At 41.1% G+C, this 26,974-nt stretch overlaps 1 protein-coding gene across 1 annotated transcript in view; it reads right to left on the bottom strand.

The window, feature by feature from the left end:
• The window catches only part of SHROOM4 (shroom family member 4), a 235,813-nt gene that overhangs the window by 21,103 nt on the left and 187,736 nt on the right, over window positions 1-26,974 (bottom strand). The window contains exons 4-5 of the mRNA XM_011946638.1: window positions 22,483-24,973; window positions 16,642-16,703 (exon numbers count right to left, since the gene is read on the bottom strand). Coding sequence (XP_011802028.1) covers window positions 16,642-16,703; window positions 22,483-24,973 — 2,553 coding nt within the window. The remainder of the gene's footprint in view (window positions 1-16,641; window positions 16,704-22,482; window positions 24,974-26,974) is intronic.

The raw sequence follows: 26,974 nt of genomic DNA, 5'->3' as shown, positions 1-26,974 counted from the left end.
ATCTCATTTTTACTTTACGTTTATAAAAATTTAATAATTACCAATAGCCCTTGGTGACTTGTCTTATACACATAACGAGTGTTAATAATAAAAAATTATCACTGTGAAAAAAAAAAAAACTAAGATAATGAGAAAGTCTAAATTTCTTCATATACTGAAACAGACTATATTTTTTTAATCAAGGGTCCATTGAGTATATTTTTAATTGGCTATATACTGAGCCAGAAAATGGAAGTAGTACAGACCATATTTTTTAATGACAATATGGTAACACTAGAAATTAATAACAAAATGAAAATTAAAATCTTTAGCATGTAGAAAATAAAGAGGGAAAAAATTCTTCCACTTTAGTCAAAGAGAAAATCTAATCTGAAATTGTTGAATACCTAGAAAATGACAACAATGGAAATATCAGAAGCTAGAGGATATGGTTGACTAAAGCAGTAGTTAAAGAAAAGCTTGTAGACCGGGTGTGGCAGCTCACTCCTGTAATCCCAGCACTTTGGGAGGCTGAGGTGGGCGGATCACTTGAGGCCAGGAGTTCCAGACCAGGCTGCACAACATGATAAAACCCTGTCTCCACTAAGAATAGAAAAATTAGCCAGAGGTAGTGGCATGCGCTTGTAATCCCAGCTACTCGGGAGACTGAGGCAGGGGAATTGCTTGAACCTGGGAGGCGGAGGCTGCAGTAAACTGAGATCACGCCAATGTACTCCAGTGCTCCAGCCGGGTTGACAGAGTAAGACTCTGTCTCAAAAAAAAAAAAAGAAAAAGAGAAGCTTGTAGCCTTAAATACTTATATTAGTATGTAAGAACGAATTAACATAAATGAATTAAGCATTTAACAAAAGAAGAAAAGAATCATAAAAATAAACCTAAAACAAAGCAGAAAGATAATAAAACTAATGGCAGAAAATATACTAGAACTAATAAAAATATACTAGAACTAATAAAAAGATAATAAAACTAATGGCAGAAAATATACTAGAAAACAAATGATAGAATAATTAAAGCCAAAACCAATTCCTGAAAAGAAAATAAAAAACAATGAAACAGGTTAACCACTTGCTAATCTAATTTAAAAAACACCCAAATGCACAAAATTAGAAATTGAGAAATAACCACAGTTACAGAGTAAATGAAAAGGGTAAGAAAATACTTTGTTGTATCCCATAAAACAAATTTGAAAACTTAAGGTATTTCTCTACAAAACAAATATTACCAAAACTGATTGCAGAAAAATGAGAATATATAAACCCACCAGTTACCATAGGGAAAAAAAGTATAAATTTGACCAAAAAATAGCACAATCACATAGTCTTGTGTTAATTCTACCAACCTTCAAGGAAAAAAAAAAATCAAACCAATGTTATTTACACTTTCTAGAATCTGGAAATCTAGAGAATAGAGAGAGAAGAAAAGATTCTTGCATTATATTGATACTAAAACCCAGCAAACAGAACAGAAAAGCAAACTAGAGACCAATCTCATCTGAGAATACAGATGCAAAAATCTTAAATAAAATATTAGCAAACAGAATCTAAGAGGATGTTAAGAAATATAATACACCATGATCAAGTGGGGTTCATCCTAGAAATGTAAGACTGGTTCAGTAATAAAAAATCTACTGATATAATTGGCAACATTAATAAATCAAAGGATAAAAGGTACATAACAATTTCCCTAATGCTAAAATGTATTTGATAGCGATTCAACATCATTTCCAGATTAAAAAAAAAACCTAACAGAAAAAGATGTCTATTTCCATAATACCATCATTATCATCAGACTTTTTTTTTTTAAAGTCAAAAGTCCATATTGTGCTTAATGGCAAAACACTAGAGGTATACCTATTAAAAACAAGAACACGGCAAAGGTGCCCACTTTCCCCACTAATATTTAATACTGTTCTGAAAGCAATAGTGCAATTTGACAAAATAAAGATGTACACATTGGAAGAAGGGGATATCTTCTCATTATGTATAGATGACACAATTATTTATCTGGAAAATTCATCAGAAACTTTTTTTTTGAGACAGAGTCCAGTTCTGTCACCTAGGCTGGAGTGCAGTGGCATGATCTCCGCTCACTGCAACCTCTGCCTCCCAGGTTCAAGCGATACTCGTGCCTCAGCCTCCCAAGTAGCTAGGACTATAGGCATGCACCACCATACCCAGCTAACTTTTGTATTTTTAGTAGAGACAGGTTTTGTCATGTTGCCCAGGCTGGTCTCAAACTCCTGGCCTTAAGCAATGCACCCACTTCGGCCTTGCAAAGTGCTAGGATTACGGGCATGCACCCCTGAGCACAGCCTCATCATAAACGATTTAAAAATGAATACCAACAACAGGAAAATTCAGTAAGGTGTCAGGGTACAAAATTCATATATAGAAATCATCTTTTCTATATAGATGCAACAATTAGCTAGAATATATAATGGAGGGGAAAATCACATTTACTGCAGCAAGTATAACGATAAGATGCGTAGAAATAAACCTAACAAGATATATGCAGGATCTATATGCAAAAACTTTAAAACTTATTGAGAAACATAAAACTAGATGCACATAAATGAAAGGACTCACAATTTCCTAGTGACGACAACTCAACATTGTTAAGATGCCAACTCTAAGTGAATCTATAAAATTAATAGAAACTCAATAAAATTGTCAACAGATTGCATTTTGGAACATTATTGTAAATTTCATATGGGAAAAATAAAATCGTAAGAATTATTATGAACAGTATGGAAAAAGTAGAGTAATGAAAGAGGGAAGACCAGCCCTACCAATTATTGAAATAATTTCTAAAGTCAGCAGTAAATAAGGCAGTCTCACAAATAGAAAGGTAGATCCATGGCATAAAACAGAGAACACTAGAACACTGAAGTCAACTCAAATGCATAAGGGAAGTTAGCTTGTGATGAAGCATTTCAAATAGTAGGGGAAGGATGAATTATTTAATACATAGTTTTAGAACAACTGGATAGCCATTGAGACAAAAATAAAGCTGAATCATCATATCACTTTTTACACTGAAATAAAGTTTAGATGTATCAAGACTCAACAGTCAAAAAAATACTATGAAAGTACTAGAAGAAAACATTTTAAAAACTATAAAATAATCTTGGCAGGACAAGTTCTTTCTAAGTAAGACACAAAACATAAAAGTAATAAGGGAAAGTTGATAAATTTGACTTCCTAAAACTTAAAAAATTATGTCCAGAAAAAACACCATAAAGTCTAAAAGTGAAGATATACTAGGAAAAATATTTGTAACATATACAACTAAGACTAAATATCCTTAATATGTGAAGTATGTTTACCAATCAATAAAAGGGACCAATAACTCCATAGGGAAAAAAAGGTATAGTTCACAGAAAAATACAAACGACTTACCAATTTACCAAAAGGTGTTCGATCTCACTTAAAATTTAAAAAATGCAAATCCAAACAATAATGAAACTTTTTAAATAAAAAAAGTTAAAGAATTAATGAGGATATAAGGAAACAGGTGATCTTATATGCTGTTGGTGGGAGTTGAAATTAGCATAACTCCTAGGAAGGGCAATTTGGAAGGCAAAGAAGGTAAAATGTGCATATCCTTTGACCCAGTAGTTCTACTTCTAGAGATTTATCCTACAGACACATTCCAACAGGAACACAAAGAGACATCCATAAGGATATTCACTGTAGATTTGTACGTAATCACAAAAGACTGGAAACCATCTAAATGCCCTTCAATGGGACCAGTTAAATAAAATAGGGAATATCTATATATGGAACACTATGTAGCTGTTAAAGGTGATGCAATAGATCTATGTGTAATAAAAAAGCAGGATGTAGAATAGAAAAGATGTGCAATATGTTCCCATTTTTGTAAAAAAGAATGTATACACATACACACACGTTACTTTTCTGGAAGGATACACAACAAACTGCCAGTAATGTCTCTTGTGAAGAAGAGTTGTACTGATGGTTTGGGGTGAGATTCTCTTATTGTGTGTGTGTATGTGTGTGTGTGTGTGTGTGTGTACACTAAATGCATTTATTACTTTTTTCAATTAAAAATTAGTAAACAGAAAAAGCAGAAATCTGATTTTGTCATACATTTTTCTGCTTGAAGCCTACATTATTCATAAAATACAGACCCCTTACTGGGATTTGTAAGGTTCCTTAAAATTCTGCCTTTCCTACACCTCCCACACTTCTTTTTGCCTTTACATGCTCTGTTTCCTCTTTATCCTCTCTTTCCCTGTCTTTATCTGACTTACTTTCAGATTTCCACTGAGATATCATTTCCTTCAGGAAGCCTTCCCTGATTTCCCCAAAGGATGGGATAGGTGCCCAGACTCTCCTCTAACAGCACCCATTAATTTTCCTAGCACACTACTCCTTACTTGTCTGCCCCTTCCACATAACCATATTGAGGGTGAAGGCCATGTAAAGTTCACCACTATATCACCAGTATCCAGCACAGTGCCTGGCACACAGTGGGTGCTCAGTACGTATTTCTTCAGTGTGAAATAAATGCAGGTTTGTGTGACTATGGAAAAGAAGAAAAGTTAGATCTCTTTTACTGTAATCTCGCAGCCCAGGTTGCCAGGCAATGGGAACAATGAGTAGCAGAGCAGGTAAGGCAGTCAGCAGCTGTCCAATTGCTCCAGAATCTGATTGGGGTTTTTGTGTGGTGGAGGGAGGGGGAGCGGGCTGGGATTTATCTCGAGGCTGTGTTTGCATAGCAAGTCTGTTGTTTTTACCTAAATTGCATATTTCTTTGGGGGTAGCGCAAGCTAATGGAAATTATTTGTTTTGCTCAACCTTATCAAGCTTCCTAATTCTATTACTGGGCTGATTTACCCTACGGTGCTTAAAGAGCACCACATTTCATGAGCTGCATGGAGCTTTGCTGCTTTGATCAAAGCTGGTGCCTTGTCAATGCTGTCCTTAGCTGCACATCTCAAAAGATGAGGTGCTTGTCTCATGTAGGTGCTTTCATAAAATGCTGCTTTCTACTTCAACTGGGTGCCTGGCCAACGCCCTTCAGCCTTGTTCAATCATTTTTTCACTTTTTGGTATCCAAAGATTAAGGATTAATGGGTTATTGATATTCACCTTGAAACCTTTACGGTCAGTTCCCTTTCTCTTCATTCTGGAGGAGTTCTGGGTTTGTAGAAAAATGAGGTCAAGTTTCCACTCTACTGGGCTCTTACCATTCTTTTTTCCTTCTCCCTGAAATGGGATTTCAACCACCTACCCTTTTTTTTTTTTTTGACAGGTCATTTATTTTTTAGTCTAGGGTAGTTGTCTTCACAGAATTTCATTTATATTTGTTTTTTTTCTATTTCTTGCATTTCAAAGCATAAATATGAGGACATTAGCACATATAAGAAATTAATAAATATATTGCCAACATATGCTGAGGGTACATGCTTAAAAAATCTTTCTGAGAAGGGTACATGATCCAACTTTTATTGGAAACCACTAGTCTGGGAAAACAGCTCATAATCAAAGTGGCTCCTCATCAGAATTACCCAGGAAGTTGTTTAAAATGCAAATTCATAGGCCCCAACCCTAAAACTGGGATTTCATACCTCTGTGGTGGGCTCCAGGAATCAGCATGTTAAGCAATTCACCTAAAGGATTCTAACACAGGTGGTTCAGGGACCATATCATGGAAACAAAGGTTCAGAGTAAAAGGGTTGGGAGTGCTATGATTTGGGGGCAGTTATTTGTTCCAATTAGGTTGGTTTCCAAACTATACATTCTGTCCCTCACCCCTCATCACACACACTTGGTTGCCCATTTCTATCTCCTGTCCCTGCCTCTCTCCTGACCTTCATCTCCAATCTAGATTTTATGAAATGCAGCAATATCCTCAAAGGCAACAGTTGGGCTAATGTATTGCAGCTGTGATGAAAACAACCCTGCTCCATGATAACAATCAAATTTACCACATTTTCTTCTTCCCTAACCAGGGCACAGGACAGGCAATAGAAAAGAACACAGTGTTAGAAAGACTTGGGTCTGAATTTCAATAAAATTTAAAAATCTGGCTCTATAACTCAAAAGCTGTACAACCTTGAGCAAGGTATTTCACTTACCTCACTTTCAACAAAATACCTATCTTACAAATAAGCAGTCATGAGGATGAACTATGTAAAAAGGACCTAGAAATGATGCTAGGAACATGGAAAGTTGCCTTCACAGCTGTATGCTTCAGCCCTGCTCCTTGTTCCCATCAAAAGAATTGGACTGCACTCCCTGATGAATGTTCAACCCTGCTCAATAGCCAAGAAACCAGGAGACCTCAAGTCCCAGCCCAACCACATGGCTGACTAGCCAGGAGGCCCTAGTTTACTAAGGATCTTCAGCCTGGACTCATTCACTCACTTTTCTTATCTACTAAAAAGGCAGATATAATAAAAGGCAAGTTTAGGCTTAAGAGCAGTGTGACAATCAAAAGGACTGGATATTCAAAGATGTCTTGTTTAAGTACTAACTATGTGTGTTAGCCTTAAAAAATCCCTCCCACCCACCCCACCCCAGTAATAAACTCCAGAAACAGTTGGAAGAAAAGAACATGCCCTTCTAGGGACATCTGGTGCCCCAAGTCATGGAACTGTGGCCCTATCTGGAGGCACTGGGCACAAGGCAACTTGGGAATTGCTATTCTCTGTGTCAGCCCTCATTTTAAAAGCACTGCCCTCCCACTCACCTGCCCTGTGTTGGGGCAGCCTGAGACTTGCAGAGTCACTTACTTCGAGCGGGCAGAAGGAGACCAACTCCAGAAGGGGAAGGGCTACCCTTAATGGGATCATCTGGGCCAATGTGTGTATTAGTCATTCCTTCAACAAATCCTTGCTGAATATTACACTGTGCAAGATGACCAGATCAAAGGGGAGCAAAACTGATATTGCTCCTGTCTTCCTGGCTTTAACAATTGAAGCAAAATGGTGATGGTGAAAGGGAGGCTTCCACTGAAGGGTGTCATCCTCAAGCCAAGGATATTGGTTGGCCTCTATTTTCAAGGGGATCAGGCCTCCTAAATGTACAGAAATTTGCAACTCTGCTTTGAGACCAAGTAAGGATTCTTTCCTTGGAGTGGAGGGCAAGGAGCTTCATTAAGGAAAAGGAACTACTTGGTTTCTTTCCTTTTTTTTTTTTTTTTTTTCGAGACAGTGTCTTGCCCAGTCTGGAGTGCAGTGATACCATCTTGGCTGACTGCAACCTCCGCCTCCCAGGTTCAAGTGATTCTCATGCCTCAGCCTCCCGTGTGCCACCATGCCCGGCTAATTTTTGTATTTTTAGTAGAAACTGGTTTTTGCTATGTTGGCCAGGTTGGTCTCAAACTCCTGACCTCAAGTGATCTATCCACCTGGCCTCCCAAAGTGCTGGGATTACAGGCGTGAGCCACCATACCCAGCCGACTACTCTGGTTTCTTACTTCTTGCTAAGTGTTGGGCCCCGTGTTAGGTACTTTCATGTATGTATTTCCATTAATCTTCACAACAACCATTATTATCAGTTTGCAGATGAGACTCCTGAGGCTTAAAAAGGATAAATCATTTTCCCAGCTAGTAAAAAGCGCAGTGTCCAGACCTGCCTTGTCTGTCTCTGAGAGAGAATCGCAGGGAAGCAAGGACTCCTGGGGTAGAGCAAAAGGTACTTGCGCTACATTCATCCTCAGGCGTCCATGAAGGCTTTAGCTCCTCGCTGAGGAAAGGAGAGGAAGCATGAAAGCAAACTATGAGAAAGGGCTTTGTTGACATCAGCAAGGAGACTATATCTCAAAAACAAAAGCAAATTGCCTGCCAAGACGAGGGTTGTTCATCTCTTTTCCTCTTCCATGGGTTGCCTTTTCTTCTGAAGAATAGATTTTGCCTTTTTGTTAAAATATATATATTTTTTTGCCTAATAGGAATTGAAAATGAAAACCAGTATTTGCAGAGATTGAAAAATCTCCTCCTACCTCTTCCTTCGCCCTTTTGAAGTTTCTTGTTTGGAAACTTTATTTTTAAGCTCACCACAATAGCTTGGCATTCCAGAATCTCAGTAGCAACAGCACACAGGTCCAAAGCCTCTCGCCTTTCCCTTCCCTCAGCAGCCGTGTAAGACTGCTCCAAGAGAAACAGACACTCCCAGGTTATTGCTGAAGGAAATATTTGCAAGATCCAGGAAGTAAGACACAAGGAGGATACACTGGGAGGGGAGAAGGACCCAGAGAGCTTGTTGCTGCCACCCCTGCTTGCCTCTGGGTCCACAGAAATTCCAGTAATGAACAATTAGCTTGGCAACAACAAACGCAAGTGGCAGTACTTGCCCTGAACCTTCTCTAGTCCTCAGGAGGCTGATGCAAAGTGTACCGTGAAGAAATCAGAGAAGTCCTTGCTTTATTGGGGCTGTCCCAGGTGAAGCTTAGCTCCTTCTCTCCAGTGACCCCAATCTATATTTGTTGTCAAGTAATACATACATATGCAGTCACTGTGGTAGAGAGAAAATGTGCTTCTTTGTGAATAATGGCACTGAAATGCAAACTAGTGCTAGTGATAGAAATGAAGGGAAATGGAAAAGCCTTAAGAAAGGGATGCTTCTGAGGCAGAAAATAAAATTTTTATTGGTGGGTGTGTGTGCGAGGGGGTACTGTGTTGTAGTGGTGGTGACAAATTTGGAGATTCGTAGAGGTCTGGTGATGTCAAGGTTCTCGTGGATTTAAGTAAGCAAAAGTGCTAGTGGATGGAGAATTCCAGCAAACCAAATTCTAGCTAGCAGTGAGATTAAGCATGTCTGGCAAGTAACATTGTCTGTCATTGGTAGGGGAATTTTTTACAAAGCCCTTGATCTTTAACTTCTCAGGCCTATATCAAACCAACATGGGCCGCCTCTTCTTCAGATTTTCTTTTTATTTATAAATTCCAACAACTTGACATGTACCTAAAGAACACCATGTACATTCATATCCAGCTATTTACATTTTATCAGATTCCTTCCTGAATTTTCTTTGTGTATGGCTACTATCAGATTCAACATGTGGTTTCATATTTATTATTATTATTATTATTATTATTATTTTGAGATGGAGTCTCGCTCTCTCGCCCAGGCTGGAGTGCAGTGGCGCGATCTCGGCTCACTGCAAGCTCCGCCTCCCAGGTTCACGCCATTCTCCTGCCTCAGCCTCCCGAGTAGCTGGGACTATAGGCACCCGCCACCACACCCGGCTAATTTTTTGTATTTTTAGTAGAGACGGGGTTTCACCATGTTGGCCAGAATGGTCTCGATCTCCTGACCTCGTGATCCGCCCGCCTCGGCCTCCCAAAGTGCTGGGATTACAGGGGTGAGCCACCGCGCCCGGCCATATTTATTATTTATTTTTTGTTAATATTACAGCCACTCATTTCTGGGAAAGACCTAACATTTGTATACCTGTCACTGTTAGTGGCTATTCTGTTTTGTTCCAAGATGATGATATATTAGATTGGTAAACTCTTTCCATGGTTATAATAAGCACTACTATGAACATCTTTAAATAAATTATTTTTTCCCTTTTAGGTTATTTCCTTGGGGGTATTCTAGGCCAAATAATATGAACACATATTTCCAGATTGTCCTCTAGTAAGACTAAACCCAGAAACACATACTCTTGTCACATTTTTCTAGATTGCCCTCTAGGAAAACTAAACCAATTTATACTGTTTCCAGAAACACGTTTCCTCACAGCCTTGCCAAGGGTAGCATTTTACAATTTCTATTTATTGATTTTTTTATTGTTGATAATTTAGTAAGCAGATTATGATGCCTTGAAGTTGCTTCTATTTGTACTTCTTTAATTGCTAGAGAGGTGGTACTTTTCCATGCAATGATTTCACTCCCTTTATTGCCTCATGTGTAAATTGCCTGTTCATTTTCCTTACCCACTTACGAAGCTAAATCTGAAAGCTGACCTTCTACATCTCTGCCCATTTTTTATATATATTTTCTGGACAGGCAACTGTTGTGAGTGATGCTGATCCCGGACATTTTCCTCATTCTGTTGCTTAGCTTTTTATTACATTTTGTTGTACAAAGGCTTTCCCCCCAACCACCAACTTTTATATATTTGAATCCATCGATCTTGTCTCTGATGATATCCTCCATTTAACAGACACAAATTTATCTTCCATCCACAGCTGGAATAAATATGCGATTCTACTGGTCCACTTTCTGTACAGTATGTGCTATGAATCTAAGTTAATTATTCTCCATATTGATATCTAAAATTCCCAACAGTTTTTAAAGAAATAGTAATTGCTTTCCCCAGTCCAGGGTTGCTTCCAATGTGTTTTATATTCTTCAAATAGCTTGAGTCTGTTTCTAGAAGCTCTTTTTTAATTTCACTGCTTGACTTTTTTTAACCCACTATCATGTGGTTTTGATAATTGTTGCTTTATGACAGGTTTTAAAATCTGATAGGGTAAGTCTAATCATTAACTTTTAAAATAAATGTACTCTTTGGTATTTCTGCCCACTTACTTATTCTTCCAGATAAATTTTACTATAAATTTGACAAGTTCTATAAAGTATCCCATGGTGACTCTAATTGGAGTACATTATGTCTACACATTAAACTTAGGGATAATTGTAATCATTACTATATTTAGTCTTCCTAAATTAAAGCAAAGTATATGCTATGCATTTATTCATATTATTTCTCCCGTTAGAGTTTTATAATTTTCTTTGAATAAGTTTTGTGTGCCTGGTGTTAAATTAATACCTAAGTATTTAAATTCACTTAGTTATACTTGTGACAAATCCTTCTGAGCCCCTGAAGGTTGCATTCTTCTTAGGTAGTAAAGGCTTCCTGAAAAGTGTACTCTTCCTAATGAAATCAGATTCAACTCTGAATTACCCATATTCTTTCACTCAATCAGTACATAGGAAATCTGTACTGGGTATTTCACACTCTGCTCCTGACGTGATGTGACAAAGGGAAGGAAGAGAACCCTAGGCTGAGAATGGAAAATCCTAAGTAGAGCTCTAGTTTGGTCACTTACTTGCTGTATAATCCCTGTAGTAATGGGCTCTGAAGTCAGATGCCTGTTTGACCTGGGGCAAGTTACTTTAATCTCTTTGTGAGTCAATTTCCTCAACTGCAAAACTGGGTCAATAAACAGTAGTGCTCTCATGGGGTCATTATAAATAATAAATAAAATAATTCATGTGAAATGCTTACAACAGTGTCTGACACAGAATAAACACACTCAATAAATGTTAGCTATTATACCTGTTGTTGCTGCTGTTAATAGTATAATACCTTTCCTGAGTCTTGGCTTCCTCATCAGTAACATGGGAAAAATAAGGCTTAACCTCAGTGTTGTTGTGAGGATTAACTGTGGCCATGCATATAAAAACACCCTACACATTCTAAAGTTCTGTGCAAAGTGAAAAAAAAAAGGGAAAGGGTCACAGCAGGCAATCATAGGTACAGAAAACCAAGAGAGATAATCCAGAAAATAACTTATTTTGGCTTTTAAATATATCACAGCAATGTAGCTTTTTCTCCCAGTAGATCTACTCACTATTTTTCTCCCTCCTGCTAATATTAAATTTTTTACATTCTCTTTGCAGAAAACCAAATAACAGTGGAGGAAGACGACTAAGAGTATAACTACCTGAAATTATCAATTCATTGCAGGCTTCCAGGCAAAGAGAGTGGCTTAAGAATATACATTTGATTTTTCCACCTACACCCATGATTCCAGTTGTGACAGAAATAACATAGTAAATGTTAAAATTTGTGTGTGTGGTGGTGGGGGAAGGTGTGAGGGGAAACTCTATCAGGATTTCTCCTCGCAGATGTCATCTATGCCCTGGACATTTCCTAGTCCTTCTCACGTTTCCTGAGACCTTCAATTGGGACCTGCCTCTTCCATCTTCAGTGTCAATACTTCTTCCTTTTCTACTGAGCTTTCCTTTCTGTTTTAAACTTAATTCAGTTTTCTAGATCCTGACTGAAGCTTCATTCAAACTGGTGGTTCTGAAACTTAGCTTGTGTCAGAATTGCCTGGAGGGCTTGTTAAAACAGAGATTGCTGGGCCACATCCTTACTTTCTGAATCAGTAGGTCTGAGTATAGCCTGAGAATGTGCATTTCTAACAAGTTCTCAGGTGATACTGAGGTTGCTGGGCCTGGGGCCACATTTTGAGAACCACTAAATTAAACCCAATTGCTCCCTCTATCATCCTATTTCTCTCTTTACTTTTCCTAACTAATTTATTATTTTTAAACATCTTCCTTTTTAAACATTTTTTTTTTTTCTTTTGAGACAGAGTCTTGCTCTGTCGCCCAGGCTGGAGTGCAGTATCACAGTCTTGGCTCACTGCAACGTCCGCCTCCCGGATTCAAGCAATTCTCCTGCCTCAGCCTCCTGAGTAGCTGGGATTACAGGCGCCTGCCACCATGCCCGGCTAATTTTTATAGTTTTAGTAGAGACAGGGTTTCACCATGTTGGCCAAGCCGGTCTTGAATTCCTGACCTTAAGGAATCTGCCCGCTTCAGTCTCCCAAAGTGTTGAGATTACAGGTGTGAGCCACCGTGCAAGGCCCCTTTTTAAACATTTTAAAAATCACACAGTAACAATTAATTATTGTATTAAAATTAGCCAAAAGAAACTGGAACTCTCTTTTGCTGGTGGGAATGTAAAATGGTGCAGTTGCTTTAGAGAATGGGCAGTTCCTCAAAAAGTTAAACAATAAAGTTACCGCTTGGCCCAGAAATTTCACTCTTAAATATGTACTGAAGAGAATTAAAAACATAAATCTACACAGAAACTTGTACATGAATGTTCATGGCAGTAATATTCACAATAGCCAAAAAGTTAAAACAACCCAACAATCCATTAGTGGAAGGACTAGTAAACAAAATATGATGCATCCATACAATGGAATATTATTTGGAAATAAAAAGGAATGAAGTACTGATATATGGATGAACTGCTAAACATTATGCTAAGTGAAAGGAGTCAGGCATAAAAGACCACATATTGTGTGATTTGAGTCATATGGAGTGCACAGAAAAGGAAGATCTATAAAGACAGAAGGTAGATTAGTGGTTGCTTGAGGTTGAGAGTGGGAATGGAAAGCAACGGCTAATGGGCATGAGGAGTTTTTTTAAGGGTGATAGAAATGCTCTAAAACTAGATTGTGGTGATGATTATACATCACTGTAAATTTAGTAAAAATCATTGAATTGTACACTTAAAACAGGTAAATTTGTGATGTGTAAAGCTGCTTGCATTTCTTCTCTTAATGCTTCCCCCTTACAGACCACCGTGCCATCTATTTTCTATGCCCATAGCTGAATTTGCTTTCTTGAAGGTCACTTGTAATTCCAAACTGTTAAGGACATTAACAGTCATCTGCTTATCTTCTACACTGGCAGATTTCTCCTTCTACTACTTTAGTTGTTTGACCCTTCAGTTTCCTTTGTTGATTCTTCTTCCTCATCCTGTCCCCTGGCTGGGTGCTTGACAAGCCTTGAAAGCCTCAACTTGTATCTTCCACTAACTTCAAATACAACATATCCCAATTCAAACTTAGCAGCATCTTCACCAAACCAGCTCCTCTTCTCAACTGTCTCATATATGCCAATAACTTTCTCCAAGTCACTGGGGCTCAGAGTTACTTTTTATCTTTTTTTTTTGAGACTGGGTCTTGCTCTGTCACCCAGGATGCAATGCAGTCATGTGATCACAGCTCACTACCGCCTCGAACTCCTGGGCTCAAGTGATCCTCCTACCTCAGCCTCCTGAGCAGTAGGACTACAGGTGTGCACTATCATGCTTGGCTAAGATATATTTCCTTTTTTCTCCTCAAGTTCTAGTCACCAAGTTTTCTCTACTTTGCCCTCAAAAGGTGTCACATATTTGTGAGCAAATAATCTGAACAGATACAGATATTAATATATTAATTAGACACACAAAATATTCAAACTAGAATGATCAAAGTAAGCAAATTAAAACTATAATAGGTCCCATTAAACTGTATGGCATTAGAAAAAGAAAATTTTCAATGGTGACATAATTTTGGAAAACTGGTATTCTCATATATTGCTAATGGCATGTGAAACATCTCGTGGGGAAAACAGATTGGTAAAATCTATGAAGAACCATAAGAATGTTCATATTCTTTGCACTAGTAATCCCAACTCCACATAATTGTTTTTAATGAGATAATTCAAAATGAGAAAAAAAGCTATAGCGACTCAAAATGTTTCTGCTGCATTACTTTATAATAGCAACAAATTGGAAACAACCTATTTACTCAACAATTTGGGAATGATTAAGCAAATTAGAGCACATTAAGCTGGTGAAATATTATACAGCCACTAAAAATTATGACTTAAGGAAGCCTGCACAGCAACATGAAAAATTGTTTACCAAGTAATGCTTAGAGAGGAAAAAGAAGCAGGGCACACAAAATTACATCTACATGGTTATTATAATCATGCTTAGAAAAATCTCTATACCTACAGATAAAGCTGACAGGGAAATGAAAATAACCAGGGTGTTAAGGTGGTAACAGCAAGGTTATTTTTTTCTTCTATTATTAATTTCCTGTAATATTGTTTTCACAGTAAACAAACTCCCCTCCCCCAAATATCACACATATTTATCTATTCCTTCTGCTCCATTTCTATCGCACCTCTACCTCCCCAATCCAGGGCCACATTCTGTCATGCCCAGATCACCTTCCCTAATTGGTCTCTCTTCAACCCACTTAGGCTGCAAACACTGCAAAGTTGCCTAAAGGGCCACATTTATCATGTCACTTACCTGATAGTAACCTTTCATTGCTCCCATGTTTATGATCCTACCTAGGTTTACCTAGGCTGGTCTACCTAGGCTGGTCAAGGCCTGCCTAGGCTGGTCCAGTGCTTCACTACTCACCTTTCTTCTCTGCTGCTGCTGTTCTTCTTCCTCCTCATTACAGATAACATTTCCTGAGAGTTTATGGTGTCAGGTTTTGCTCTAAATGCTTTACATATATATTAATTCATTTAGTCCTCATAACAACAAACATTTGAGATAGATACTCTTATCCCGTTTTATAAATAAGGGGGGAAGGGAAAGAGAGAGAGGGAGAGAGGCAGGCAGGTAGGCACTTGCCAAGGCCACATGGTTAGTGAACAGAAGAACCTGGCTTTGAACCCAGGCAGAAGTGACTCCAAGGCCAGAACTTAACTGGTGGGGATTATTCCTCCAACACACCCTGCTTAGTTTCCTCTATGGGCCTTTCCTCCTGCAGCTACCAACCTTCAGCTGTTTTTACCCTCCAATGAACTTAAACAGTGTACAATAATAGTTACCACGTACTGCCCCTTACCAGGTGCCAGGTGCTTCTTAAGCCCTGTATTTGACAGGGTTTCATCTTCTGTCAACTTGTGTGAGAAAGAAAAAGCTGGGCTTAATTCATAGCTTATCCCTTTACTAGCTGTGAGACCTTGAGTAGATTCCTTAGGCTCTCTGACTGTGATCCTTTATCTGAGTTGGCAATTCTTAAACTGGATCCCAGGACCAGCTGCATCAGCATCACCCAGATGCTCTTAGAACCTATTAGAGTTACAGGTTTTGAGCTCCACTCCCCCCTTACTGAATCACTCTCAGGGTGCAGGGTGGGTCCAACTGTTTATCTGTGTTTCAATTGCACACTCAAGTTTGAGACCCACCGCCCCAGTTATAATCATACCTACCTGACAGAGTTGTTGGGAAGATAAAGCATAACAGTACGTATAACTCGGCGTGCAGCACACAGGTTGTTTGGCAAGTGGTAATTTATTATTACTGCCATTTAGCTTTGTATGGGTCAGTCTTCCCTGCTCAAGCTGTGGGCAGGCACTGTGCTTTCTGCTGCTCTTTTGCTCGTATTTCTCACCTTGCCCAGAAAAAGGCAGGACCTATACTAGGTTTTCAATAAAGTCCTCTTATTTCACTGACTAATCAGTGAAAGAACCATTTCAGAGAAACACTGTAATGTAGTATAGTGTCCCTGAAGCTAGACCACCTGGGTCTAGTCAACTGATTAGCTGTGGGACTTTAGGCAAATGAATGTATCTCTGTGTGTCTCAATTTCTTCTCTCTGTCAAACGGAAAGACTAATTATTACCAACTCCATAAGGTCATAGTGACAAATACATACTTGTAAAATGATTTGAATGGGGTCTAGAATAGAGCACTATGTTCAAGAAACGTTAGCTAGCATTATTACTTTTGTGTCATTTCACCCATTTAATGGTGGAGGAGGTTCCATTTCTTCATTTGGCAAGCAAATGACAAATACCTCTTGAGCAACTTCTCTGTATCAGGCACTGTGCTGGGTACAGAGAATAAAGCTATGACCAAGGTATGGTGTCCTCTCTCAAGGGTCTCAGTCTAATAGAGGAAACTTGCACATTCCAAAATGTCCTAGCAATCAGTTTGGTCTGTACCCACCTATCTAGGAGTGCAGGGGGCGGGGAGACAGGCTGAATTATATCTATGGCATCAAGCCCTTAGTCTAGATACCAGGCCAGTTTCCTCAAAGGAAACTAAGCAAACCAAAGACCTTAGCAATTTCTATAGAAGCTCCAGAGGCACCAACTCACCCCAACTCCCTGAGCGCTCACTTACCTCCCTGACTGGCTGGTCTTCCTGTTTCCTGTTATTGGATTCCACTTGTCCCCAGGAAATTCCTGTAAAGCAAAATCCTGATAAGTGAGAAAGCTTTGAGCAGCCAGGTATCTAGATTACCTAAAAAATGTGAAGAGGTCAGGAGCCAGTGTCTGGCCTAGCCCCCCCAGCTTGTTCCTTCTACTCTGCTGTGCAGGCTGATAAACGTGTACCTGGAGTGGCTGCCTTTCTGTCGGGAGGCTTGCTAAACTGCTGCAGGTATGCAGAGACTAAGGGAGCACTTAGTGACCTGGACACCGTGGTCTAGAAATGCTGTTTCCCTCTTTCTCCACTCCCCTCCCAAACCACATTAAAAACCAGTTTAGTATGTTTGCTGTTTGCCCTGGCTGTTGCCTGCATGGAGGGATGGAGGTCTTTTTGTTTGTTCTGCTGGGTGAACCTGCTCATTCCTCCTGCCTCTTCCAACATAGAAAGCATCTTCTTGGAAGCCCTGGTACTTGAGGGGGCTTTGAGGGCAGAAGCTCCTGCTGCAGCAACCCTCTTCCCAGGTGAGGCAGAGGGATAGCAGGTATGCCGGCACGCCTCCAACTGCAGTGGCTCCTCCTTCTCTGCCCACATCTGCTGGCAGGGGATGAGGTGGGCCCATCTCTGGGGAATATGAGTGTAGGGTGCCACAGTCCCTACATTACAAGAGTAGACTCTCTACCCTGGGCATTTTTTCCTTAAGGGTCATGTCCAAGCAACTCTTTTTTTTTCTAGACCAAGCCATATGTGCCATTTGTAAAACTGTCCCTGCCTTCCTGTTTTAGCTCCAAACTGAATGCAAATTAGCCTTTCAGATTCTCTCTGACTTTGTATCCAACACTCCGTACCTAGAGACTCAGAGTTTAGCTCAATGGGAATGCACAGTTTTTCCTAAAATTCACTGATCTTCCAAATTCCCTCTTTCTCCAATGCTATTATTATTAGCCCCATTCAAAATTTTATTACCTTTGCCTCAGAAGGTCTCCCTACTGGAAGTAAGACACCTGGTGAAGCAGAATAAACAGATCCTTGGTGCAGTCATACTGGCTAAGACACTTAATAGTGGTGTTATTTGAGGTTATTCATATTACCTCCCTGTACCTCACCTCAGTTTCCTATCTGGTGACCAGTAGTGATGATAAATAAGATATGCAGACAGAACTCCTAGCACATTGCTTGGCACATAAGAGGCTCTGGATGTTAGTAGCAATGGAAAAGTTGAGGTTTATTTCTTGGTTTATTTCTTCAGCATTTAAAGGACCAGAGCAGTCCCTGCCTATATCTGGCATGTCAGAACACCTCTAACCACCTGTACTTTAGACTCTGCCTCGATGCCCTTGTGAGATGTTCCTGCCTGCAAAGACACCATTACTTGTTCAACCACAGTGGGGGCCAGGATTTCCTGTCCATGCCCTGTCTAGCCCTGTGGACATGCTCAGTAAATAGCAGTGGCCAAACCAAACAAAGTCCTGTACCAACTCCCAACCACGTTCTGAGGTCCACAGTATCACTCTACTTTTTTTTCCTAGGCCACATAAGTTCCTGGTATATTGCTTGCATCCTTTGAACCAAAGAGGCAGTTATCCCCACGGCTTGCTGCAAATGGAGATTGCTATGGGAACTTGCTGCCCCAGTGGAATTGATACTGCTAGAGGGCACCCTGCCACACTAGACAGGGCCTGGGCTTTTCAATCAGCTTATGGAGAGGCAGTGTAGCACTATCAGGAGCTTGGCCTCCGGAGCTTGATAGCATGGATTCAAATTGCACACCTGCCTTCCACTTGCAGCCTCAGGCAAGCCACTCAACTTCTCTTTACCTCAGTTTCCCCAACTATATCATAGTATAATCACGATAATAATATTGCTTGAGAACTCAATGACTTGATACATGTAAAGCACCTAGAATAGTACCTGGTGCCCAGTAGACACTCAGATGCTAGTTACTGTCATGTTATTCAAATTCTGGCTGTGCCACTTGCTAGATGTGTGACCTCTCTGAGCCTTGGCTTTCTCAGCTTACTCAGTTGTAAAGTGGGAGATCCTATTATAACTTATCTCATACAATTGGTAGGTGAAATAATTTGACGATGAATGCAAAACAAGCTGGCATGAAGTATGAAGGATGTGAGTGCATGCTGATTTCAGTCTTCACAGCACTGAACAGGAGCCAGTTAGCTCACCAACCTCATCCAGGGGCATTAGGAGCAGGATCTCAGCCCTACTTCAGATAGCTACCACCACAAGTACCTTAGTCATCAGAGCTAGAGCATCTTAACCCATGCTGCAAGTTTTTCTCATTTCTTGAGGGGGTGGAGTGGGAGTGGAAGGTTCAGATGACAGGGGCAGAAATGGGCATGTGGTGTCTCCTAGGCAGCCATCCACATGTCTGAATGCCTAGTTTCTAAGCAGACCTGCTTAGCTGGTCTAACAAGCATTAGGAACCCAAGGTATCCCTCCCTCAGAGTACAAAAAATAGAGGCATGGTATAGGCACAGCCTCACCTGCATGCATTACTGCTGCCAATTGCTGCAACCTGCAAATCGTACCTCCTTTTCTTATAGAGTTGCTGGTCCTGGGCTGACATCACTGCAGCCATCATCTCTTCACTTCTCCCACCCCACTCACCCCCAATCTCAGCCCACTTTTTCTACTGTCTATCTGTGAGTCCTTCTTCCAGCAAAAGTCTCTCAAGCTAAGCCAAAATGTCCCTTTAAGAGATGATAACTCACTTATAAGAAGATTACAATCTGGCAGTCACTGCTGTGAATCTTACACGTGTTATATCACTTAATCCCCAGAACCAACTTATGAAGTAGGTGTTGTTACTACCCCCATGCTTTTAGATGGGAAAGCTTAGGCATTGTGAGTTCGGGGGAAGAAATTCAAAACCAGGCATTCTGGTTCCAGCTTTGGTGCCCTTAAAACCATTATTTTATATTTCCTCTTCTCTCTTTTTCAACATTATGAATATATTCAGACATACAAAAATGTTGAAAGAAGTTCACAGTGATCACTCATATACCCAGCACCTACATTCTACAATTAACATTTTGATATATTTGCCTTATCATATATCTATTTACCCCTCTATCCATCTACCAATCTATCTTAAATTCTTGGTGCATTTTAAAGTAAGTTGAAAACAACTATATCCTCATAAATTTTAAAATGTAAATGAAATGGACAAATTTCTTGAAAGACACAAACTACTAAAGCTTACTCAAGAAGAAATAGATGACCTAAATGTCCCCATATCTAATAAAGAAATTGAATTTGTAGTTAAAAAGCTTTCTACCAAAAAACCTCCAGGCCCAGATGGCTTCAATGATGAATTCAAGCAAACCTTTAAGGAAGACATTTTTATACAAACTCCTCTTGAATAAAAGAGAAGGGAATACATCCCAACTCATTTTTTAAGGCTAGCATTACCTTGATACAAATAAACAAACAAACAAAAAAACAGAAAAAGATGTTATAATAAAACCATAGACTAAAATCCTTGATAAACGTAAAGGCAAAATCCTCAACAAAATATTAGCAAATCTAGTAACATATAAAAGGATAACACATCATGACCAAGTGGGATTTATCCTGGCAATGCTAGGCTTCTATTTATTTTAAAAATCAATCAATGTCATTCACCATATCAGTAGACTAAAAGAGAAAAACTATATGATCATCTCAACAGATACAGAAAAAGCATTTGAAAAAAATACAACATCCACTTCTGAAGAAAACGCTCAGCAAATTAAGAATAAAAGAGATGCTCCTCAATTAAAGGGCACCTACACAAAAATCCTATAACTAACATCAAACTTTATAGTGAAAGATTAAGAAAAAAGCAACAATGTCCACTCTTACCATTTCCTCCAAACATTGTATTGAAGGTGTGACAGTGCAATAAAGCTCTTCTCTCTTCCAGAAAAGGGCATGTACAGGAGAAAGGAAGATACAAAATTCTTTTTGCAGATGGCATGATTGTGTATGTAGAAAATGTTTTATAATCCACCAAAAAGCTATTAGAACTAATAAGTGAGTTTGGCAAGGTTGCAGGATACAATGTCAATATACAAAATTCAATTATATTTCTATACAGTGGTAATCAAGAATTTCAACTTGACATTAAGAAAATAATACTCTTTATAATGTCATCTAAAAACATAAAATCTGAGGGACAAATATCCCTGGTGGTTGAGTGGCTAGGATTCGGCGCTTTCAAAAATCTCAGGGTCAAATATAACAAAATATGTATAACATTTGTATGCTGAAAACATAAAATAAGTTGAATACAGCAGTATAGTTCAAAAACACTTCAGCATACATATTAAATAAAGTTTGATATTTGTTTACAACATTTTTAGGCAAAATTTACTTCCAGTGAAATGCACAAATACTAAGTGCATTGGCTGCCTAGGAGCCTTGCTATACATTTGTTGAGTTCTGACAAGTACATATGTTTAACTCAAACTCTTACCAAGATACAGAACATTGTCACCACCCCACAAGTTCCCTCATGCCCTTTTCCAGTCAATCTTTGCACCACCTCCCATTGGCAAGCAGTGTTTGGATTTTTTTCCCCCCATAGAATAGCTGTTTTAGAATTTCATGTAAAAGGAATTGTAGAGTTCATAGTCTTTTTTTTTTTTTTTTTTTTTTTAGACGGAGTTTCGCTCTGTCGCCCAGGCTGGAGTGCAGTGGCCGGATCTCAGCTCACTGCAAGCTCTGCCTCCCGGGTTTACGCCATTCTCCTGCCTCAGCCTCCCGAGTAGCTGGGACTACAGGCGCCCGCCACCTCGCCCGGCTAGATTTTTTTGTAGTTTTTAGTAGAGACGGGGTTTCACCGTGTTAGCCAGGATGGTCTCGATCTCCTGACCTCGTGATCCGCCCGTCTCGGCCTGTGTAAGGCTCTTTTCACTCTTGAAGTTCCTTTTAACCAAGGATATATACTGAGCAAATTCAGATACTAAGTCATTTCAAAAGTGTGTATGCAACAGCTGAACACAGGAATTAACTTCTGGTTTGAATGCACCGGCCAAAAGATGGCATCAGGGATGCCATGGGGAAGTAATTTGGCAGTGAGTGGGCAAGGACCTAGGGAGTCCTCCCAGAAGTAGCCTGGGGCATGGTGGTGGCTTGTGTTATGGTGATGGGTCATAACTGGGATATCAGAGCAGCCAGTTTAGACCTGGGTCTCCAACAGAGACAGGATGGAGAAAGGGGAAAGGATTTGTCTTTTTAAAAACCCAACTAGTCAGATCTCTGGAAGCAAAGCCTGGGGCTATTTGCAAATTTTGCATCTCTAAATACTTCTGAAGCAGAAAATGGGAGGCAATAAGTGATATTTGTATCATGCAGTGGGCCTAGAACTCCATAAACACAATCTCATTTGACTCTCACAACTGATCCATGAGGTAGCCATGGTATTCCTCCATTTTAGAGATGAGGTAGTGAGATTCTTCTTAATACTGGCTATTTTATGAGGGAAAATTATGTTTTCCCTTTAGAATCACATACTTCAAATTTGTGTGGTTGAATGACTTGCTTTGGGTCACTCAGATATCAATTTTATAGTCAGGATATAAATCTCGGTTGTGTCCATTTTATGAAGCAAAAGTTACTTTTATCTAACTCTAAAGATGAGACAACTGCAATTTTGGTGGCTGAGTATCTTGTTCATGGTTATTAAGCTAACAACTACTGGGGCCAGTGCTGTACAGTTTCAAGGAATTATAATTGTTATATTTTTAAATGATTTATCTAGCTTTCTCCTCTCAAAGAGAATAATGAAAGTTACCCACCCAAGAACCAAGTCCTCACCTGCACTGTCGGCTTCCTGGGTTTCCAAGTGTTGCCAGGTGCCAAGCTGCTGTCCTCGAGGGTACTGTGCTGAGGATTATGATAGCAAACTGAACACCGAATGCATTGGTGGTGGTGGCACCGGCAGTTGTAGCAATTTGGCATCATATTTCTCTTTAGCAAGGCAGGGCAGATTTCCCCAGAACAATAAATGCAAGGATCATGGACTAGAGCTCCCTGAACACTGCAGGAGTAAGAGCAGGTCCTGTGGTAATCAAAATCACCACAGTGTAGTGGCTTACAACACATGGAATTTTCTAGACCTCTGCTTGCAAAACATTCTGAGTAAGTGGGAGTTTCTGACTGAAGGGGTGACATGGAATGATATGATTGGTCTGTGGCATGATATGGTTGGTCTGCGGAATGATATGATTGGTCCACGGGATGGCGCCTCAATTCCCTATAGCTGGAGCTCACTGGCTGGAAGTTTTGGTCTATAGGTTTTGGTCTCTGGGTAAAAGTCTTGCTGCTATGAGTGGTTAAACCTGGCAAATGAGATGTAGATAAGGATTTACTACTCTCTTCAAAGAACTTTCTTCTGTCTGCGAAAGGCAAGAGGATGGCATCCTCCCCAGCTTGAGCAGAAGAAGCCTTCAATTCCTTGTTGTCACCTGGGTTGGAAGGGCCTTCCATGGCTACTGCCACAAGTGGCTGTGAATTATGCTCTCGAGACCATCTCCAATGACCTCCATGGACTCCACAGTGAGCATGTGCTTTCTCAGGGTCTGAGGAGGATGGGTCGGGTGCTTTCCACCAGGTGTTCAGGCCCAAAGAGGACTGACCAAGCCTCTGGCCAGGGCTTATTCGTCCCTCTAAGCCTGTCCTAGATTCATGGCTCTCAGGGGCTTGGCTGAGGCACTCAGAAGACCTAGCTCTGAGCATCATGCTTTTGTTGAAGAGCTTGTCTCTGGGGCTAGGAGGTTTTTTACATGAAGATAGAAGAGATGTGTTAGAGGCAGTGAGTGGAGGACTTTCTGGGGGCTCCTGGGTCTCTTCCACTGGCTCCTTAGTGTCACACAGCTGTGACAAGGGACCCTTGCTTTTCTGGAGCTGGGCCTTCCTCCTCTGAATTTCATTACGCAGATTGGTAGCAAAACGCTCACTCTTCCGCCGGTTTTGGATTGAGCGGCCCCGGGTCCCTCCACTTCGCCTACCACCCATCCGGCTGCACTCCTTGTGCTCACTGTCCCCTTCTTCACCTGCCTCTGTGCCACCAGCTACTTTAGTGGTTGAAGAACAGTCCCTGGCTTTTTGAACAAGGGAGCCAGAGGCAGAGGGTTGCTGGTTGGCCAATTCACTGCCTGCTCTGCTTGTTCTGTTTGGGTCCAGCAAACCTTTATCTGAGGGGTGTCCATCAGCCTCTCCATGTGGGGGACTGCTTTGGCTCTGGTGTCCCAAAACCAAAGACCTGTCATCCATTTGTCGGGTCTTTCTTTCTTTGCTGGACTGGTCATGGGTTCCTCCTGCAGGGGGACATGGACTTTTCTTCCCTTTGTGGCTGCTGTGCAAAGGGGACAGAGTCCACTGGTGCCCATCCTGTCCGGATGGGAGCTCCATCCCTTTGCTGCCCCTGGTATCAAGGTGCACGTGCTGCAGGTGGGATGCCAGCAGCTGTTCAGGGGCACTATGGCGATGCCCTGTGGGTCCTATGAGATGTGGAGGTCTGCCAAAAGAAGCCTTAGCTAGCTCTGCAGAAGCCTCATTGAGTGGGTTGGAATCCGTGCTGGAAGCTTTGTCACAGGCTTTTGGGGATCCAACAGCTTTGGTTGAGGCCTGCATCAGTAGATGCTCAGAGCTCTGTTGGCTGGATTCAGGAGACTGACTGAACTCACAGTTCTGATGGCTCTCACTTGTCACTTGGTCATGCCCACTGAGGCAACAGAACCTATTAGGGTTCCTTGCGGGTAGCACAGTCTCTAAGCTCAGTTTCTCCTTCTGTGGCAAGGGGACCACAGGCTCAGATGCCCTGCGCTGCTCTCCATTGAGAAGTTGGGCTCTGGAGGCCTGAAGGCTGTCCCGCCTCACTGGAGGTTGTGGTGGGCCCCTGACCGCCTTGGCAGGCCCTGACTGGTGTCCCTCCTGTGGACGGGATGACATCTGAGAGCTGGGGGTCAGGTGGCCCCCATTGGTGCGCCGACTACCTCCTGAGGTCTCAGCCACATTAGGCCGGCCATTGGGGGCCTTAGTTGGCCCTGGGCCTTGCATGATGCAGTCTGTAGAGGCTGCCTCCTCTGGCTTGAGGGAAAGGGCACAGTCAGAAGCATTTGAGCTGGCCGAGAAGGAGCTGTAGGCAGAGTCACGCTGGTTAGGGTACATGTTCTGGTCAATAGGCAACAGATGGCTCTCATAGGTGGCTTGGCCTGGTTGCTCCAGGCTCTCCATGCTGCCAATGGAGCTGCTTTTCTCGGTGCTGCAATGCCGGGAGAGTGGACACCACTGCACACACACGTCACTGTAAGACACAGGGTATACTGGTTAGTTAGCGAAGTCACCAGATCACTTCCCCTTCATGGCCAGCCCTATCATAGGAGAGGGCAGGCCAGCCCAGAGGTACCCACGCCACAGATGAAAGAAGGGTAGGCCAAAAAAAGGGAAGAAAGGGAAACAGGGAAGAAGATGGACATTGGGGTGCCTCAGGGGCTTAGTAAAATGGGACACAAGATGATATATGGAAAAAAGATGGGCAAACACCCCAAAGACTAAAAATGGGAGAACTCTATGGGGGTTATCCTCTATTTCCCTGACATTAGCAAGTCTGAAATTGCTTCTAGGCTGTCCCTGTCCCTAGGGAGTCAGCATGTGGCTCCCTGCCAAAAGAGACAATCACAGAATATCCGCATTCGAGAGGGGCCCTAAAGGGCTGATTTAATTGTAGCCAGACCATTTTGTAAATAAATCAACGATTCTCAAACTTGAGCATGTGCATCAGAATCACATGGAGGGCTTGTTAAAACACGGGTCACTTGTCCTCATCCTAGAGCTTTAGGTCTCGGTGAATCCTGAGAATTTGTACTTCCAACAACTTCCCAGGTGCTGCTGGTGCCGCTTGCTCATCCAGCAATCACACTTTTGAGAACCACTGGTGTAAAGCAAGCCCAGCAAAGGGAAGTGATTTTGAGGTGGTGGTTTACTCAAGAACACCCAGCTCTAACTACTGGCACAGACAGGGCTGTAATTCAGGTGTTCTCCTATTCTTTTCTTGATAATAGCAATCCTGACTATTTACTGAGGACCTACAATGTGCCGGACACTTTACAAGGTTTCATTTCAAGCTGAAGAGGACAGATCTTTTTTTTTTTTTTTTCTTTTCCAACCTTTATTTTAGATTCCGGGGGTACATGTACAGGTTTGTTACAAAGGTATATCACATGATGCTGAGGTGTGGCGTACAATTGAACTCATCACCTGGGAAGTGAGCAGAGTATCCAATAGGTAGTTTTTCCGACCCTTGTCCCACTTCCTTTCTCCCAGCTTTTGTATTCCCCGGTGTCTATTGTTCCCATCTTTATGGGACAGATTATTATCTACACTTTACAATGGAAGAAACTTAAGCTTAGAGAGGTAAAGTAAACTGACAAACACTAAGCTGCTAAAGAAGCACAGCTGGAATTTTAATCAGGCCTGAGTCCAGTGTCTTAGCACTAATGCCATATGGCCTTTTAAATAGGAATAATAGTAATAGCTATATCAGAGGGTTGATGTGTAGATGAAAGCAGATAGTAAATGTAAAGTCCTTACCACAGCCCAGGTACCTACCAAGGGTTCAATACATAGCAACTGCTACTCTCTTGATTATTAGCTTTTGTCATCAGGATCCTCTCTAATACTAGTATTGATAGTATAGGGACCTCTGCCCACCCACGCCTCCCCCAACTCCCACAGCAAAGCCTAACCTGGAAGACCAAGGGAAGGGCTAGGATCAGATGCAATCTTCAATTTTAAGTACCATTTCCCACACACAAAGCCAAACTGAGCCAAGTCATGCAGTAACTCCCTTTGACTAGAACCCCAGAGGTTGCAGGCTGCTCTCAGAAAGGCCATAGTCTAGAAAGCCAGAGTTGAACTGTGGCAGCAGCCCATGAGACCCTCAGGTCAGCTTCTGCTCATTCTTGCTCCCTGCCTTGCCCCTTAGCCAGTCGGCTCACTTGTTCTCTGGGCAAGGAATCCATCAATTTCTTGTTGGCAAGGGAACCTGCTACCCACTCCACCACTATTCTTGCTGAAAGAAACAAAAACAAAAACAAATCCTCACTCAAACAGGAGCCAAGCTCAAGAATGTCAAAGTGTGTTTCTGCATATTCTTCCACAACAAAACTGGCTCTGCCCTGAGCCCTTGGTTTCCAAATAAAGTCACCAAATCGGGGTAAACTCAACCCTTAGTTTCTCTGAACCTCCAACAGTAATCTCTTCTTGGAGGGAAGCTCCCGTGGAAGGGAAAAGGCAGTGAAGGGCA

Source organism: Colobus angolensis, unplaced genomic scaffold, assembly GCF_000951035.1.
Source record: "Colobus angolensis palliatus isolate OR3802 unplaced genomic scaffold, Cang.pa_1.0 Scaffold252, whole genome shotgun sequence".
NCBI classification, from domain to species: domain Eukaryota; kingdom Metazoa; phylum Chordata; class Mammalia; order Primates; family Cercopithecidae; genus Colobus; species Colobus angolensis.
This window is presented reverse-complemented; position numbering and strand designations above follow the sequence as displayed.